At 47.4% G+C, this 12,569-nt stretch overlaps 1 protein-coding gene across 2 annotated transcripts; it reads left to right on the forward strand.

The window, feature by feature from the left end:
• Positions 1–2,322: 2,322 nt before the first annotated feature.
• On the forward strand, positions 2,323–5,418 carry LOC122675665 (serum amyloid A protein-like). Of its 2 annotated transcripts, none has more exons than XM_043874652.1 (4): positions 2,323–2,350; positions 2,758–2,846; positions 4,643–4,781; positions 5,185–5,418. In XM_043874652.1, exons 2-4 carry the CDS (start codon positions 2,762–2,764, stop codon positions 5,348–5,350), a joined length of 390 nt encoding a protein of 129 aa, XP_043730587.1. In that variant the 5' UTR covers positions 2,323–2,350; positions 2,758–2,761; the 3' UTR covers positions 5,351–5,418. The 2 variants fall into 2 exon arrangements, with proteins under 2 accessions (XP_043730587.1, XP_043730596.1); XM_043874661.1 differs by lacking the exon at positions 2,323–2,350 and adding an exon at positions 2,372–2,494.
• The last annotated feature ends 7,151 nt before the right edge of the window (positions 5,419–12,569 follow it).

A 12,569-nucleotide genomic window follows, 5' to 3' on the forward strand; every position in this document is an offset into this window, starting at 1 on the left:
ATAGGCATATTTGTTGCAATACAGAAAGAAAACAGAATTCATGTCCAAGTTTCTAAAGTATTAGGTGGAGATTTCGCACAAGACACCCACCAATGGGCTCTTTAATTTTTAAATAATTAGGCAATTGTTGTTTTGGTTTATATTGTATAGGTATTCTTGATAGGTTGCTAAACAGATTTCCAAATATTTCTGACATTATCTGTAAAAATTAGCTATTTTTAGTTAATTTTTATTTATTTAAAAGATTACTATGTTTTCTCTTATAAAATAATTAAAATAATTGATATTCAAAATATTACTACCCCTGACCCTCCAAAAACTACTGCTTTCCAACCAGCACACTGTCAGGGATAGATTAGATTTAAATAATGAGAGATGTCACTATTTGTGTTATATACGTATTTACTGATTACTACAGTATAAACATTATGGGACTAGAGACATCCAGCACATATAGGAACAGCTCAGAAAGTACCAGTAGAATGAATAAAGTCATGAAAGAGTGCCTGTTATTCACCAATGAGCGTGATAAGCACTATAGGTATAAACATGATGAGACGGACATGGTTTCTGTTAATTTAAGTTTAAATTGGTCCTTGGAAGAGGTTTTTAAAAATAGTCACATAAGGCAACTGAACTTTTAAATTGTTTGCATTTCCTCTACTTTTTAATCTCCAAAAAAGAAGTCAGCTGTGTTGTCTTAACTGATGATTTGTTGCCCTGATAACAACATTATTACGGATGTCATTGACAATCTTTGGTCCTAAGTGGTATAAATACATATAAAAAACCTTTGTGAAGTCAAAAGGAAATCTTGGCATGTCTGTCTTCTCCCAGATGCTAGATTTTTTAATGTAAACCAAGTTTAAGACTCTGTCTTTCACGTATATTAGCAAACAATGACGAGATAACATTTGACTAAACAGACAGAGAGTTGAGAGTCAAAAAAAGTATTTGCTGGCCAGTTCAAAAAAGCCCCTTGTGGCTCAGATAGTAAAGCGTCTGCCTGCAATGTGGGTGACCTGGGTTCGATCCCTGGCTTGGGACGATCCCCTGGAGAAGGAAAAGGCAACCCACTCCAGTATTCTTGTCTGGAGAATCCCATGGACAGAGGAGACTGGTAGGTTATAGTCCATGGGGTCGCAAAGAGTAGGACAGGACTGAGCGATTTCACTTTTACTTTCTTTCAAAAAATCCAGCAAAGAAAAAAAGAATCAACTTCCTTTGGTTTCAGGTTTTGCTTGTTTGCTCTGTCTTTAGACAACATAGAACAATGTCAACTTGACTGAACTACAGTCTCCAGAATTCTCTTTAGAGAATGTTTCTGGTAAGGGTGAGACACAGTGACGTTTTCTCTTGAGAGCTGAAGGCTCTGTTCATACACATGTGGGCCTCATCAGCCAGGATGACACTGCTGATATTTTTGACTCAGAGTGACAAGAGGGAGGATGGTGACACCCCAAGCCCCAGCCAGGAAAATACAGCAGACAAAGAGCTGTCCTTCACCAACCCCAGACAGGGAGCCTGGCACTTCCCCAGCTGGGCTGCCATATTCCATAACAGCTGTTACCTCCCTCTGTGTCCTGTTATGGGTTTCTTACACCTTGCACCAAACACTCTCACTCCCACTCTGAGGCATCTCCAGGATTGGCTTGGGGAAGCACAAACTCCTCTCTACCAGGATTGCCCCTATCTCAGGATCCAACTTAGATAATATACCTCTTGTCTTCGAGGCTGAGAGGGCTTTCCATTGCCTTGGAGCTGAGAGCTCAGCATAGCCACTCAGCGTGGTGGAAGGAGCCCAGACCCCCCAAGCGATTCGGTGGGGCTGATCTGTCAGTTTTGAGGCTCAAGGGCTTTGGACATGAGCTCAAAGGATTTAATTTCTGACACATCTTCTATCTGGCTCATCAGGGACCCTCCTGAGGGAATGACCAGGAAAATACCAAGGTCTAGGCTGGAAGAGCATCCTCTAATGACACACCTTCCACCCGCCAGGAGGCCTCCATCCTGGAACTCCACACCCTTCACATGACCTTCCATACCCTTCTTCTCCAGATGACCCTGCCTCAGCCCTTCGACCCCTGACAGCAGACACCAGGCAGATCAGAACTGCCTATTTCCTCAGGCTTGCACAACCAGGGAAATGACCTGTGGATGAGAACAGCCGTCGGTGTCCAGTAAGTCACCCTTTGCAGATCCGTAGGAGAAATGACCTGCAGGGATTCTCCCCGGGCACCAGTCCAGCTGTCATCCTCACCCCCTGACCCGCCCAGGGATGGCTCAGTATAAATAGGGCCACCCCTCCACAGCAGGCAGGGACCAGCAGCTCTGCTCCACTGGGGATCAGGTGAGGAACCGCTTCAAGGAGCCATTTCTTTGAAAACTCTTACTTTAAAACATAACTCTTCTGATTTCTCTTTCTCCTATATGCAGTCAGTGCTGGCAGAGTGGTGCATGGGAAACACTTTTTGATTAACGACAGGCTGCTTTAGTAAGACACAACTTGGACCCAGCTGTCCTCTTCTTCCACCAAAGCCACCTGGGTGACCCCTTAGACAGTCCTGGGTTCAGGGTTGGTGGGTTCGGAATCGAGGGCTTGAGGCTGCGAGTCAGGTCCTACTGCGGTGTCTCCTAGTACGACCACTGGGAGTCTAGAGGAAATGAGCAGCCAGGCTCTCCTTCACATACAAACCCCAAAGTGGAGAGGGGTGAAAGTCTTGTCCGTGTCTCCCTGACCCTCTCCTTTCCTTTCAGCACAATGAAGCTCTTCACAGGCCTCATTCTCTGCTCCTTGGTGCTAGGAGCCCACAGCCTGCTTTCCTTCCTTGGTGAGGCTTTTGAAGGTAAGGCCGATGGAGGGGCGATGGCATCCTTGGGCCTCTAGGCTCCACCCTAAACACCCCTGAGGGTTGGAGCTGAGGTCCTAGGAGATGTTGCCCTATGTGGCAGAATGTGCCAGGTGTTAGGGGAGTATTTTCAGACAGATTGGAAAGCACAGGATTTATGTCCATCAGGTACTAGAGAAAGAATGAGCATCATTTCCAGGTGAAATTTAAGTATGAATGGAAGACACAAAACAAGTCTGAAATAGAAAGAAATTTCCCTCTAACTAGTTGCACGATGTAGGGTGAAAGCAATCCATCTGTTCTCCTCTCCTGTCTTTCCATCCCTACTCCTCCCTCCCTCCCTCCCTCTCTTCCTTCCTTCCATTTTCTAGTTGGATGATTCAGAGGCCTTCAGAACACCTTGTTTGTGCTTCCTATGCTGAGTGACACCGTCCCTGTTTAGTCTGTTTCCTACTAGCCACTAAACTGAAAAAAAAATAAAGGTGTGTGTATGTGTGTGTGTGTGTGAACCTAATATCATATGAAAACCTCCACCAGGAACTTGGCTCTTACGTGCAATTTAGAGGGACCCACTTTCCTTCTCTGCCCAGGGCTGGGGAGTTTTCCAGGACATTAGCAGCACTATCTGGGGCAGTTTCAGGAAGACAAGGCAGTTCCGGTCAAGCTGGGACACTTGGTCATATATTACCTGCAGAAAACTTCCGTGAGGGGGCATCTTTCTCCACCAGAAGGGGAGAAAAACGAGGCTTAGAGCAGCTGAGTCCGTCACCCAGGGACTGAGTGCCCGTCAGCAGGCGGCAGGACAGAGGTGGGAACCCAGCTGTGCTTGAGGCCAAGGCTCTCACCGACTTCTCCCAGCACCACTTCCTGAAGCCGGGGGCTGAGCAATCTGGGCCGCAGTTTGGAGACCCCTGGGGAGCCATGAAAACTACTGCTGCCTGAGACCAGCCCGGAGACGGGGAGGTGACTGGCCTGGGCTGTGAGGGCTCAGGGGACTTTCAGGGTCTCCCCAGATTATTGGACAGTGCAGCCAGGCTGAGGAATAGACCCACTTCCTCAAGCAGCCCACATCACCAGTACCATCCACTAGAGAGTTCTCAGCATTCCTTTCACTCACCTAACAGGCAGGGGAATCAAGTCACAAGGGGTCCTTTCATGAGGCAGGAATGCATTTCTTAGGCGTCAGAGCAGAGGAGTATGTCTGCCCCTTTCTCAGAATCTGTCTCGCCCATCACCTCCTCACTCACCCACGTGCCCCGGAGCTTATCACATGCAGCTTCCTCTGCAGCAGTGGTTCTGGACCCAGGGCAAATTTGTGTCCTGGGGACGTTTGGTGATGCTTGGGTGCATTTTCAGTTGTCACACTGGGGTATAGTTTGAAAGGTCAAGGATGCTGCTAGACATGTTATAATATCAGGACAGCCCTGACAGCAACAATGTACCTGGTGTCACATGTCAATAGAATGCTGTTGAGGAATCCTGTCCTGTAATGATACCTCCCTCTGTCCTGAAACATATCAGGTAGAGCCCTCACTGAGACGCAGCACAGAGGCAGCATCACAGGGGTCAGACAAAGGGGTCCCACAGCCGCAGCCCTCCCCGACCCCACCCCAATGGCGCTCATTCCGCTACCAGGAGCAGCAGCTGGGCATAAGGAACGCTCTCCTCAACCTGTGGCATTTGTGGTGCTCTGACCACAGGCTGAAACCGAGTCAGTGGAAGATTGTTCATTCCTTGATTCTTCAGTTTTCTCTCCACCTGATAATCCTTACTCCATGTGCTTTGCTTTCCAGGGACTAAAGACATGTGGAGAGCCTACAGAGACATGAAAGAAGCTGGGTACATAGGTGCAGACAAATACTTCCACGCCCGCGGAAACTATGATGCTGCCCAAAGGGGACCAGGGGGTGTCTGGGCTGCTAAAGTGATCAGGTACCAGGGTCTCTGGGTTGCAGGGATGGGTGGGCAGAGCTTTGCTGCCTTGAACAACCTGGAGGGGCCAAGCCCTGGAGAACTTTCCAGTAGGGTTGTGGGCCCTCCTACTATTAAACGCCCTCCTGCTCTGCGCCCAGTGTGAGGTCTGAGTGGTTGAAGAGCAGAGCAAGGCTGGTGAGACAGGCGATTCTCAACCCTTCCCCTATGGGTGCTGTTTCCCCAGCATCCAGGGGACGTGCAGGGCTGAGGTGGGCTGAGCCCGGGGAGCCTCAGGGTTGTAGCCCCTCTTTCCTGGGCTCCTCTCAGAGTCACTGATCCCTTGGAAAGAGGAGAGATGGGAAGGCTGGGGCTGGGGCTCATAGTCCTGGATTAATCCCCTCCCTGCTCTCCTTCTTTCCAGTGATGCCAGAGAGGCTCTTCAGGCAATCACAGACCCTGTGTTTAAGGGCATGACCAGGGAGGAGCTACGGGAGGACACGAAGGCCGACCAGTTTGCCAACGAGTGGGGCCGGAGTGGCAAAGACCCCAACCACTTCAGACCTCCTGGCCTGCCTGACAAGTACTGAGCTGCCTCTCTCTCTGCTCAGGAGACGGGGCTGTGAGTCCCCAAGGGCAGGGACACTGAGCTAGAGCATTCTCTGTCCACAGAAGGCAGCGGATCTAATAAATGCTTAAGAGATGGCATACTGAGACTGTGTGTCCTTCCTGTTCTGAGGACAGCCTGTTGGTTCCAGGGCTGATGGCAGGACAGCCACGTGAAGCTCAGCCTGTGCCTGTGTGTGTGTTTCCGGGACACACCCTCAGCATCACTCAGGACAGACCCCCTGTCCAGCCTTCCCCCAATCAGACCCGCTCCCTCTCCAGGCCCCTCTGGTTACCCCAGGGCCGTTTCCAGGCCCTTCTCAGTCCAGGCCTTCTCCCTCCCTGCAGTTGTGTCCTGCCACCTCCTCTGTCCCCGGTCTAGTCGCCCAGCTTGTCCTCGGCGCTCTCTGCGTGGGGTCAGGGACACAGTCCTTGAAGGCAGGACTGTGGAATTCTCTTGGGACTAAGCTACGAGCCACACATCACTTCCCTCCAAACAGGGAAAGAGGGTCACTGAACTCTGTCACCCCAGGAACTGAGGCACGTCCCCAGAGCTCCCAATAAACGTTTGCGGAACTGAAGATGTTGATGGGAACTGGAGTCTTTGAGTCAGACTCTGGGGAGAAAGGCCTCCTGGCACCATATGGAAGGTGAAAGCTCTGTGGAGGATGAGCCTGTGACTGGAGGGTCCAAGGAATCCCCGGTGACCTGGACCCGTGCCCTGTGTTCACATGGCCCCATTGCGCCCCAGTACTCTCAGGACCCCAGTTTCTCCTCCTGAGTAAGCCTGAGCTGGGAGAGCACTGGCCATCATGCTGGGCTCCTCGGTGGCGGGGCCTGACTCGGGCACAAGCCTGGGCAGCCCCACGGCCTCTTCTTCCTCCCCAGTCACTGTGTTGCTGCTTCAGGCCTCTCTGGGTCCCGACTCTCCACTTCCCAGCCAGTTGCATTCTGACCCGCCTCACTCCGGGCCTTATCCCCAGGGATCTCTTCCCAAACCAAGAAGGCACATTTGCCAGGAAGCCCAGTCTCATGACACCTGTCCTGGAAACTGCATCTTAGACTCTAATTATTTCTCATCAATACCAGAGCCAACCCCTGACTCAGCTGTTAATTAGTTTCAGCTCATTTTATCGAAGAAATCATTCTCAGATGAGTTTCCCTTACCTTTATCCTCACTACCTTTGGATCAAACAACATACTATTTTCACTTCTAGAGTGAATGTCAGCTATGAAGATACACACTTCCAACACAGTTTAAGAGGAGCCTCCTCAGAAGCACAGACCAATGGTGATCCAAACTCTGCTGGGCTGTGGCTGAGGCATAGTAATTATAGAGGCCACCATTTTCTTTCATTGCAAATGTTCTAACTCTACATGCTTTATTTTATTTACCACAAAGGCTTTGCAGTTCTCACTTGAAGAAATGAGGCTTAGAGGGAAGTGATCTGGACCTTGCTCAAGGTCACACCTGCAGTAGGTGAGCAGCCAGGACTGCAGTCTGGTGAGGCTGACTGCAGGAGGACAGGGATGTGCTGTCAAGACTGGGGTTCAGAGGTGGGGACTGTCTCCTCCACGGATCTCCAGCATGAGAGCCCTTGTGCTCAAGAGATGCCTGACTGGTTACAGGCACACCACAGCTTGTTCTCCTCATGGGAACAGTGCCTCGCGGAGTCCTTACCCTCAGCATCTGATTTCTTAATAAATTCCCACATTGAAAACCCAGACTTCAATCCATGTCACTCTTCACTCTTTCACCTTTTCCTCTTCCTCTTTATCGTCAGACTTGAGAGTTTGTCCACCTGCACGTTCTGCTTCCTCACTTCTGACTCACACTAGAACCCACACCAGCCTGACCTCTGTCCCCACTGCTCAGCAAAACAGCTCTGGTCACCGGTGACCTCCAAGGTGCCAAGATAATTGACATGTTTCTCTTCCTGTATCAGGAGGACTCTGAGCCATGCTCAGCACAGTTGTCCTCCCTCCTATCTGGAAGAACACAGTATCTATATGTTGATGGCTCTGAAAATTATTTCTCCTCCTCAGAACCTCAATTCTGAGCTCCATGCTTATATATCTGATTGGCCTCTAGACATCTCTGACTGGGGTGACTTCCAGAGATTTCACACTCAATGTGTCCCAAAGTGAGCTCTCATCTCCCCCACCAGAATTCTTCACAGTCAGGCCCCTCCATTTAAGTAAATGATCTGATTATTCCCTCTGTTGCTCAGTCCAGAAATTGAGGCATGTCCTTGATGCTTCCTTCCCTTTACCCCACATCCAGTCCACTAACAAGTCCTGTGATTCAACTTCCAAAGTTCATCTCTAGTCCATCAGCCTGCTCTCATATGCATCTCTGTGCTCCTGGCCACACCATTTCTCTCCTGGGTTCCTGCAACAGCTGTCTAACCAGTCTCCCCATCTTCATGGCTTCCCCCTCTGCTTAAGTTGACTGTATAATTTTTCATCTAAACCGAGTCACTTTCCACTGAGGAAAAGGGCATTATTGATGATTATACATGGATGGCAGGAATAAACTGAAACCGTCCTGGGTAAAAGAGAGCCTGTGTTTACCACACCTCTCAGTCTAGCATACAAATGATATTCAGATCATGTCTCTTCCGTGCTTAAATTCTTCCATGGGTTCCCATTTCCCTCAGAATGTAATCCAGTGTGAGCTGTCCCTGGCCACATTACGGCATCATCTGATGTCACACCCTCCCAGGCTCCCTGCCCTTCCATCTCACAAGCCAAGCTTTTATTTGGCACAGGACCTTTGCATCCTTTGCATATGACTTTTTCTCTGCTCAGAACACTCTTCTGCTCGTTCTTCACATGACTGTGTGTATCTCACCTGACTCTCCTGAGATCACTCTTTCTTGAGAGAGGCCTTCCTGGTCACCCTTGCTGATCTACTCTGGTTATTCTGTGCTTTTTGCCAATTTCAATATGTGGGTTTCTTGTACTAAATTTTTGGTTTATTCTTCTGAATTTTTTTTTATTTTGTTTTGGTCCATCTTCCTCCCTTTTATTATAGAATCAGTGAGAGAAGTGACCATTTCTTTCTTGTTTATATCTGAATATCCAGTCCGGGCACATAATGGAATGTCAACGAGTGCTTATTGGAATTTAATAAATGAATAGTTGAATTCATGTATTGTTTATTAGTAAAAAGTTTTCTTTCAAAGAAGGTCAGACTAGCTTTAAGAAATAGGAAGGAGCTAAGGAGAGGGAGACGCTGAAGCTAAAGAAGGAACAGTAGAGTCAGGGGAAGCAGGAGGCAGGGGATCAGCCACAAGGGATGGTGGACCCAGGGGAGCAGACACCTCTCTGGCTCTGAGGGAGGAACAAAGGCGAAGATATGGGGTTGGGGAAGCAGCGCGTGGGAGAGGAGGACGTGGAACTTGTGAGAAGCCGCGTGTAGCTGCTCTTATTGCAGGTGACTCTCCCTGGGACTCATCACACTCCAGGGTGTCTGCCCAGTTTCTCATCTGTCCTTAGAGCAAGTAGGTAGGAAACCCAAAGCCAAAGGCATGTCTCTCCTCCTGCGTGCCATCCTTGTATCCACAGTGCCTGTCGTAGGGCCTCACAGAGAGTAGTTGCTTTATGAACATCTGGTGAAATGAATGAATGCAGTCTGAGAAGAGGTATTGTTCAGAAGTGGTCAGAACTGTGAGGGGGGTTGGGAGTTGTACAAAGTATGGATGTGGATTGGATCTGCAAAATGTGGCATTGGCTGACACTGAGGTGACTGCTAAATCTGTACAAATACCATACTAAGGTACCAGTCAGAGTGATACGATTTTACTTCATCATCAATGCTTTTCACACTCATAGAAATAAAAATTAGAAACCCCACATGCAAATAAACTATTAGTCACTGCAGTAGCTGAAGAGAAGCCTTGGGAGAAAGGAAAGAATATTTTGACTTTCCAAAGGACTTTGTTGACTAGCAGAGGGGCAAGTTAGCAGAGAATACTCTGTGAGACCAGAGGAAGGGAAAAGGGTCCCACTGAGTGTCTCTGAGTCTAGGTCCTCTAGATTGAAAGATGCATTATTATTTATACACCACCAAGAAAAAAGATGCTACCATTTAGATTCAGGCATAATGTTCAGACACAAAGTTTTCTTATCACTTTGTATGTTTATTTTACACTTACTAGGAGAGTTCTTCTAAATTAGACATAGATTTTAATCTCACATCACTCTTGTGTGTAAACAAAAAGAAAAGTATACACAAAATTAACCCTAGAACAATGATAACCTTTTCATGAGTGTTTCCTGGTTATTAGGAAATGTAAGACATGTACTAATTTCAGAAATGTATAACCAAGAGATGTGCATCTTAGAAGTGATGTAATATGAGATTTAAATTTAAACCTATGCAAGTTCTCTCTCTCCTCTCTTTATATAAATATATACATATATAGGTAGATAAATAGAGAAGAGGAGCACTCATTCTCTGTCTACATACACACACACACACACAGGGAATCACCCTGACCCAGGAATCAAACTCATGTCTCCTGTATCTCTTGCATTGCAGGCAATACCTTACCCGCTGAGCCATCAGGGAAGCCCTGTATATACAAAGTGTGTGTGTGTGTGTGTGCACGTACATATGTGTATATACGCCTTTCCCAGGTGGCGCATTGGTAAAGAATCTGCCTACTAATGCAGAAGACACCTGAAGTAGGAAATGGCAACCTATTCCAGTATTCTTGCCTGGAGAATTCCATGGACAGAGGAGCCTGGCAGGTTATAGTCCATGGAGTCACAAAAAGTCAGACAAGATGGAGCATGCACATATATATATACATATATATATGCAAATATATGTACACATACATATATATATATAATTATTGAGCTATTATTAATCACCAAGTGCAATGGTGGTGCTCCTGAGGTGAGTCCAGCTTCGCACCACCCCTCACCCATGAGGGACCTTCCCCGAGAGGAGCAGGTTATCCACAGTGGGTTCTGATGATGTGCACATTCCAAGGCCCCTCCCTAGCTGAGATGTCACCTCACCTGGCCCAGCACTGCCTTTTCTCAAACCTCACTAGTCTTTCCAGCAGATTCTAGTGGACCCCCCAGAATGAATGGGGGCCTCTTCACTTCCTGCAGAGATGGCAGATGGGAAAAGGCTCACCCCATCTCCTTCCTAGTCACACTCCACCACTGCCTTTTCAACTCTACTGGCATGGGTGCTTCATCTTTAGAAACTTCCAGAATATTCACAGCTCCTACACATGGAGACTCTCTCAAGAACTCACCTCACTGCCCTCTGCTTGGATAGGGGCATCAGAATGAGCTGGTAGTGTCTGCAGCGAGCATGCACCCAGCTGAGAGATGGACAGGCATTTTTGTTTTCTTCTTGGCACCCTGAATCAATTTCCAGAAATCACCTGCCTCCACAAATACCGCACTTCCAGGGAGACTGGTAACCCTGCCGTCTCCCCTCAGCTTTGGGAGCTTACGAGGTCTGGCGCTGCTTCCTGGATGCCCTCTCTAGGGGATGGGGTACTCGGAGCCACTGTGTCCTCAGCTCTGGGTGATGGAAAAGCAGCAGCACTCAACAGCCTGTTTTCACACCCGGGTGCCAAGGGAGCTCTTGCACAATTCTCTAGTTTCCCAGGTTCACTTTTTGAAATCTGTAATTATGGGAAAGAAGAGCCAGGCCCTCTCTGAGAACAGTGTGTTCAGTTTACACACACATTTATCACCTGTGGAGTCCTGTCAAACCACACTGTGTGAAACATGTTTGCAAAATCTCCTGTGAGTGACTCACTCGTATGTTTCCTGAAAGAATTGGGCAAATGGACAAGAACTCAGGCTGGCCAGGGTGCCTGGCTCCTGAACCATCCCACCTGGGAGGAGCCAGTGCACTGAGCCCTTCCTTTCCTCTCTGCAGGTGGACTTAGGACTGTCCAAAACAGTCTCACGTGGAGTCTGCAAAACCTCACTTCACCCTTCCAGTAAAGATGCCTACAGAACTCCTTCATCCTGCTGTTCACTCTTCAACTCCCTCTTCATGCTCCCCCAGCGCGTGGCAGGAGCTGGGCCAGGCCCTGGGGATCTGAGACACACAAGCCCAGTCCTCTCACGTGAGGAGCATTCCACTGGAGAGTTATGATTAAGCTAATCAGTATTTAAGAGAATTGAATTAAAATATATCATACATTTATTTATGTGCCATAACACGCAGTGTGAGCTCTATGACCTGAGGCTAAGAATCCCAAGGCTCCATCCTCACAGACTAGATCTGAATTTCCGCTTTGCCACTGTGACAGGTAAGGGTAGTAACATGCAAACATTATCATGGTAAGCTGTGAAATGAAAAAGCAGAACATAAAACGATAGTATTATACCACCCTGTTCTCGTTTATGTTTTCATATGTCTACATCCACTTAGATAATAGACTGGAAACATTTTCTATGGAGGTTCTTCCTGCCCCTCCCCTTCTCTTCCAGGCTCAGGATATTAGTATTGCTTTTATTTTTGTCTTTATACTTATTTTATATTGTTCAAGTTTCCTCGCTGAAGATGTTCATTCAGTGAGATTCATCAAGCCTGGCTGTGTCCAGGCTTTTCCTAGGCACCGAGTATGGTGGTAAAGAAAACCAACAACTTACTTCCTGTCCTCACTGGGAGGAGATAAGGAAAAACAGCAAATGTCCATTTACACTGTAGCTGACCTATATATTCCTTTCTCTCTACACGCATACCCCACAACAACACTAGATGCACAAACACATATATACACATAAATAATGCACATGAATTAATAAAGATCATGATAAGATAAAAATTGATAAATGTGTCAGAGTCACAAGTAAAAATTCATAATGGAAAATAATAGAGAAAGGACATCAGTAATTTTCATGCTCCATGTTCCATCTATTATTAATCCTATTCTTAGCTTTTCTATTCCATATGATTTCTTTTTCTCTCAGGACTGAATCCCTTTCAGGCTTAAACAGTGTGATTCCAGCAGTTGGCCTGGTAAACTATGTGACCTACTAATCTCTGGAGGAAGAATTCTCACCAAGGTAAGAAACAGAAAATATTCCGTCTCTCCTGCAGCTGCAAGGATAGCAAATAGAACAAAACCTGTATCGACAAAAGTTATTTCTAACAAAGGGGTTTTTTTTAATGACAACAGCAGAAGCCACATTAGAGACAGTCACTCTGTCCTG

Source organism: Cervus elaphus, chromosome 2 (genome assembly GCF_910594005.1).
Source record: "Cervus elaphus chromosome 2, mCerEla1.1, whole genome shotgun sequence".
Classification (NCBI taxonomy): domain Eukaryota; kingdom Metazoa; phylum Chordata; class Mammalia; order Artiodactyla; family Cervidae; genus Cervus; species Cervus elaphus.